Source organism: Perca flavescens, chromosome 6 (genome assembly GCF_004354835.1).
Source record: "Perca flavescens isolate YP-PL-M2 chromosome 6, PFLA_1.0, whole genome shotgun sequence".
Taxonomy (NCBI): domain Eukaryota; kingdom Metazoa; phylum Chordata; class Actinopteri; order Perciformes; family Percidae; genus Perca; species Perca flavescens.
Window position 1 is genome coordinate 39215921 of NC_041336.1, and position 6000 is coordinate 39221920.

A 6000-nucleotide genomic window follows, 5' to 3' on the forward strand; every position below is an offset into this window, starting at 1 on the left:
TTAAAGAGTGCCCATTTCTGGAGACTCCAGAAATAGTCTTGTGGGTTTGGTGATAGCGATTTGGGGGCTGATTCTCTGTAGGGATCCTTTCCATAATGCTGACACTTAAAACAATAATCTGAGCCAATAAGTGGTAATACAAGCACTTTTAGTGGAAGTAAATTGAAGGTTCGCAATTGCCCATCAATGTTACATTGTATCTTATTTCGCCGCTGCCGACTGCAGTGGTCTTGTTTAATACCAAACCAATACAAAAAAATGTTGTTCCCATTAGTCACTTAGAGATAGGAAAAAAGGGACCAGGTTAAAACTTACTGAAGTTACCCTCTAAGCTTTCAGATTTCGTGTCACTGACAAAAACGGTCTCTTTGTGCCCAGTAATTATCCTAATGCCTTGAAAACTTGAGCCCATTGACTCACAGCTGCACCGCCCTGCTCCTATCCCAAAATAAAAGATACTCAATTGCATCCTCATTCAAGTCCCTCTTTTTCTGGAAAGCCGCTAACAGCATGTGGCATACACGTGCAACTCTGTGTATGTGAAGTCGTACATGCACACACACACACACACACACACACACACACACACACACACACCAACACACACCAACACACAGTCACACACATGCAGCCAGTAAGCTATCAAGAGCCTTCTGTAAGACACACTCAGACCATGTGGGGTGTCAGGCAATCTGAGCTGCTGCCTGAGCTCCAATCTTTTAAGAGTTTAGAGGACTTCCGATCTGTATCGCAGGCATCTGTCACGCTCTTAAAATAAATGGCAAATGTGTGTCAGCTGTTAGTGGCCTGAAGACACAAACCATTTGGTCACAGTTCACTGTCTTGAACCGTAAGGAAACCGTCTCGAACTGCTTTACAGTTATAGGTTCATAAAACAAACTAACTTAACTAAGAGCTGCCTGCAAAATAAATACACGCCTTAAGACATTCCGCACACGTTAAAAACAATGTGTGTGTTTGTACCTGCTCCAGATTGTTCTGATATCTATTTATGGTGCCTTTGGAAGCTGAAGGACCTAAATCAGTCTGAAAAGCTCATTGATTTTCTCAGCTTTTCTCTCTTTCTCTGTCTGGGGCTGTGGGGTCACAGCAAGATGAGCTTACTGCCCTGCCGCTCTCTGGATGTCACGAGTTAGGCTGAGAAACAGACCAATACACATCTGGTTGTCAGTGGAACAATCCATAAGAGATTATTTTTAGACCATGGACACATATCTGTCGAGAACTGCCTAGATTTAGGAATTAAAATAATGGAAGAAATGAATCCACTTAATTGTTTTCTTGATTAGAAATGTTGTAGTTATGTTTATGGATGTCTTATGCATGATATACTACATTATTTTATGGATGTCTAAAGCGATCAGTGGAGCTCCCTTGGGGAGTGACAAAAAAAGGCTGATAAGATATATCTTTCAGCCATCTTAATTGATCTCCTACTGTCACATGTTTCGATTACAGCCAGAAACCCAGAAAAAATGGAATAAAACAAGAACTGAATAAGAAAGAGGGCCATCGGTAATATCTTTCCAACATCTTAATACAATTACAAATATGTAAATAACTTTAATAGAAGTCAGAATGTCCAGGAGCAGGAAACATGCAACAACTATACCAGAAACATGCGACAGTGTGGTTGATATACTGTTTATGTGCAAACAGCAGAGATGTTCATGGAAGACGACATCAGCGCGATGGGAAGATCTTTGAAGTGGAATAAGAGGCTAATTATAAAGATGACTGATTATGTCATTGGATTGGTTAAGGAAACATGATGATTTTGAAATGCAGTTTTATCAATATGAATAATGTGTAACACAAGAAATGTCAGGAAAAAGAACACATGTAGATTTAGCATGATGGCTATAATGAATAATGTAGTTAATAAGGTTTTTTTTAAATTGAAGGGGGAATGGTGGATGTGAATCTCTAAGTGTAACAGGATAACAGGTGGGGGGAAGATAGTGATGTTGTTCATACTGTGGAGGATCGTGACAATGTTGTTTGTATGGCAACAGGTTTCACTGACAGCATAGCTGAATATTTCTGCTAGTGGTCACAGAAAAAAAGAACTGGGCTTCAGTTGCCCCGAGCAGCACATTGGGTAAATGTCGGCTGTGGAGGAAACTGAATACAATGTCAGACAATATCCCTGAGGCAGTTGGCCCAATGTGACGCTAATGTGACACCTTTCACATATTTGGGAAAGCCCAAGTGGTTCAATGAATTTATCAAACAAACCTCTACTTTGCTTAAACTGAGAACAAAAAATGCATTTAATTCAAGATGTCCAACTAAATGCTTAACTAAACTAAGATTTTGTCTGTTTTGGCATTAAAACCTAGACTGGGTAAACCCAGCCTGATCTGCCGGCGATTGGATTTCTCCCTGCAGCTCAGGCTGGAAACCTGCTTCCATTACAAATCTGCAGGGACCAATCACAAACTGGCTTATCCACCTGGCGTGCTATTGGCGGGTTTAACACGATCACGATAGAGAAGTGACGGCAAGCAGCTTTTTTACATTCAACATGGCGGCCAGCGAAGTGCAGCCAATACATCCATGAGCCAGCACTCTTAATACATCCATGGCAGCAACCCGTTGATGCCGCTGTCGTTGCTACGTCACCCGGATCGTTGGTCTGATTGGTTGAAGGACTATCTAATTGCGTACAGAGTCATTTGAACTATTACCGTTGATCACGCCTCTTGTGCAGAGAATATCCAGAGCAGACTCCCCAGACTAATGTTCAGTCTTAAAAGATTGAGCTCGGTCTGGTGATAGCCAGACTAATTAAAACCTAAATGTGACCAACAAATTCTGAAGTCTTACAATCCACTGCATACACGGTACAGTAATTTTGATCAAAAGATGGTAATCATCCAGCAATTATGTGTAACCGCTTGTCCTTTTACAGGGCTGAGGGGGGGCTGGAGCCGATCCCAGCTGACACTGGGCAAGAGGCGGGGTCAGATAATCATAAAGCTGACACATACAGATAGACAACTATTCCCCAGACATTTACTACTACAGGCAATGCATGTCTTTAGACTGTGGGATGAAGACCAAGCCGACCAGCGGGTCTGAGTCAGATGGTAACCGTGTAAAATTCATAGTTTGACTTTGGAGTGTCCTCTCCATATTTAGGTTTGAAGCAAGACTGTGAAAACTTTGGTTGAACACTGTAGCCACAAGTGGCAAATACAGAAGCAGAGTATCTTTTTGCTCATGAATCCAACATTTCCTTAGTAACATGAAGTTTGTGTTTATTCATTTGAAAGTGACACATTCTCACAAAGAGAAAGAAAACGTATTTCAGTGCTTCCTCTGCACCACAACAAAGTGCTGACACAAACTTTGGCAAGTGGGCGAGCTTTCCACTTTGTTGTGCAATGATTTAACACCGTTCATCATTCACTTTTATTTTTTAGTCTGGGCACGCACAGACAGGTGGATTGATTTCTCCCGCCGGGTTTTGAGTTTGCCAACTTGAACATGCGGCCATCTCTTAAGATTATAGACTGAAGAAATGATGAAGGTATGCCACTAGGATGGCTCTTATCATGCGGTGTAACAATGCATGTCTGGTGTAACAGAGTCACATGGACAGTAACATATATATATATATATATATATATATATATATATATATATATATATATATATATATATATATATATTGTATTATATTATTAATATTATTATATTATTATACAAAATCTGTCGTATATATTATTACCTGACTGGGAAGACCTCCTAACTCACTGTGTGCACTGTGTGTCTGTAAGGTTCACATTTAAGAGTTTCTCCATCTTAATTTTGTCTATGGTTGCCACTATAAATTAATTTTGCCCCCTTCATCACTACCCTTTGGTTTACTAGTGGTTTACTAGTGTTATCATCCAAATCCATCCCATTGTTTCTCACTTTTTTTATGTTCTAACTAAGCTGACTAAATGCTGCTAGCTTAAAGTTATGATAAACTAAGCTATTTTTTTAAGGTTGACTGCTACTCATTTTTTAGGCTGATTTTCACAAATTGATTGCCAAAGGTCCTTGGTATAATCCTACAAGATATAAATCAACGTCAAATAAAGTGGTAAGGGTGGTGGGGGCTTACTGAGTGTATGAGGCCAATGTAAAGCCTGGAACATAATAAAAATGTCCAGGGACATCTATGCATACACCAAAAAGCTATTAGAAAATATAAATCCCAGATCTAGAAGCATTTGGTGGGATGCTGCGTTCATGAGCCTCTAGCCCTTCCTAGCACCCAGACACTGTTGAGGCCCCTGGTGCTATTCATCTTCTTAAACATCACTTTCACTGTGCCCACTGTCATATAATTTGTAGGTTTGTGCATCATTCTTTTCACATCTGAATCAAGTTTATATGTGGATGTATATGAAATTGCATCTATCAGCAGATAAATGCTATCTATGCTTTATGTTTGCATTAAGTCCTTTCCAAATGCTTTATAGTCCTCCACATTTCTTTTCAGTGTTTGAAATTGAATTGGCACCCTACATCCATCTTTTCCCTCCCTTGTTTATACTAAGCAATATGCCAACAAATCAACAAATTGCACTAGGAAAAAAACTCAGTGATATATGCTGCATTGCCACACACCTTTTTGTGCTATCTTAGGGGACAAGAGCCTGAGCAAAGGCCTGTGTGTTCAGCAGTATCAACACCACTTTTCAATGATGCATTTATCAACACTGGCGTAGTCTGGATCAATGGAAGTACATTTTATCATGATCCCTCCATTTCCGCTCTCTCTGTTGTGCCGTTCTCGAAAACCCTTTGCTACAGAAGACAAGGAGGTAGCAAGCTACACGCTGAAAAGTTTAAAAGAAAATTACCATTGCACAACAAGGCAGGCCTGCTTGGTTCTTTCAGGGAATGATTGTAAAGATTTACAAAGAATATGTTTACAGCATTTACTCTCTGACACCGACCTTTTGGGACCCATTGGGGGCGATTGCTGTACACACGGTGATACACTGGTAAGAACAAATGAGGTTTAACCAATTTATCAAGCTAATTTAAATACATCACTTCACGTTACTGTATTGTGTGAACAGTAAACTTTATTTTAGATTGTATATGTGGCGTTTTCTCTAGCAGGGTGCAATTGTTCCATTGTACCAAGAACACCGCCGAGACTATTTTGCAAAGCCACTGTCGCTGTGGAAGTCCATTGTAATTGGTTTAAAGAAATGCAAACAACCCAGAGCGGTTTTTTTCTCCTATCCTAGAATGTATCTGTGGTGTTGCCAGACGTTACTCCACAGCCCTGTGGAGATAGGTCTGGCAATGCAAGACTAGCGCTGGAGCAAAATGGTGGAGACAGTCCCTAGTCAGTAGGGCTTAAGTGGCTGGTTTAAGGCTCTGTGGCTTCCTTCTGGTTCCATCCTGGTGCTCATCTGATGACAGCATGTGGGGAAGAAGCCCTGCTGTAATTAGGTAATAGGTTTGGTTTGTTCAATTAAGGTCTAAATTAAAGTAGTGCATTGCCTCAAGCAGTGTGTGTGTGTGTGTGTGTGTGTGTGTGTGTGTGTGTGTGTGTGTGTGTGTGTGTGTGTGTGTACATGTGAACACATACTGTGGCTGATGCCCCGCCAGCACATATAACACACACTGGAGGAATGGATGGGGGGAGGCAACCATCATTGTGCTTGGCCTAGTTGTACATGAAGAGGACGGATGGAGGGTCGAAAGGACACATAGATAGATAGATAGATAGATAGATAGATAGATAGATAGATAGATAGATAGATAGATAGATAGATAGATAGATAGATAGATAGATAGATAACTCACATTCCAGGTGCTTTTTCTTTGGAGCTGTCTGTTCATGTGTGGTGGCTTTACACACAGCTCGGGCGACCTCGGATCCCGTCAGGCTGTACTGCGCCGCGGCGATGCGATCCGTCAGCGTCTGACCCGACATCTTCTCTCCGTGCAGTCCAACCTCGA

At 41.0% G+C, this 6000-nt stretch overlaps 1 protein-coding gene across 1 annotated transcript in view; it reads right to left on the reverse strand.

The window, feature by feature from the left end:
• snap91a (synaptosome associated protein 91a) overlaps positions 1-6000 on the reverse strand; it is a 73885-nt gene extending 67885 nt beyond the window's left edge. The window contains exon 1 of the mRNA XM_028580818.1: positions 5845-6000. Within this exon, the coding sequence (XP_028436619.1) occupies positions 5845-5974 (130 nt within the window). The 5' untranslated portion in view covers positions 5975-6000. The remainder of the gene's footprint in view (positions 1-5844) is intronic.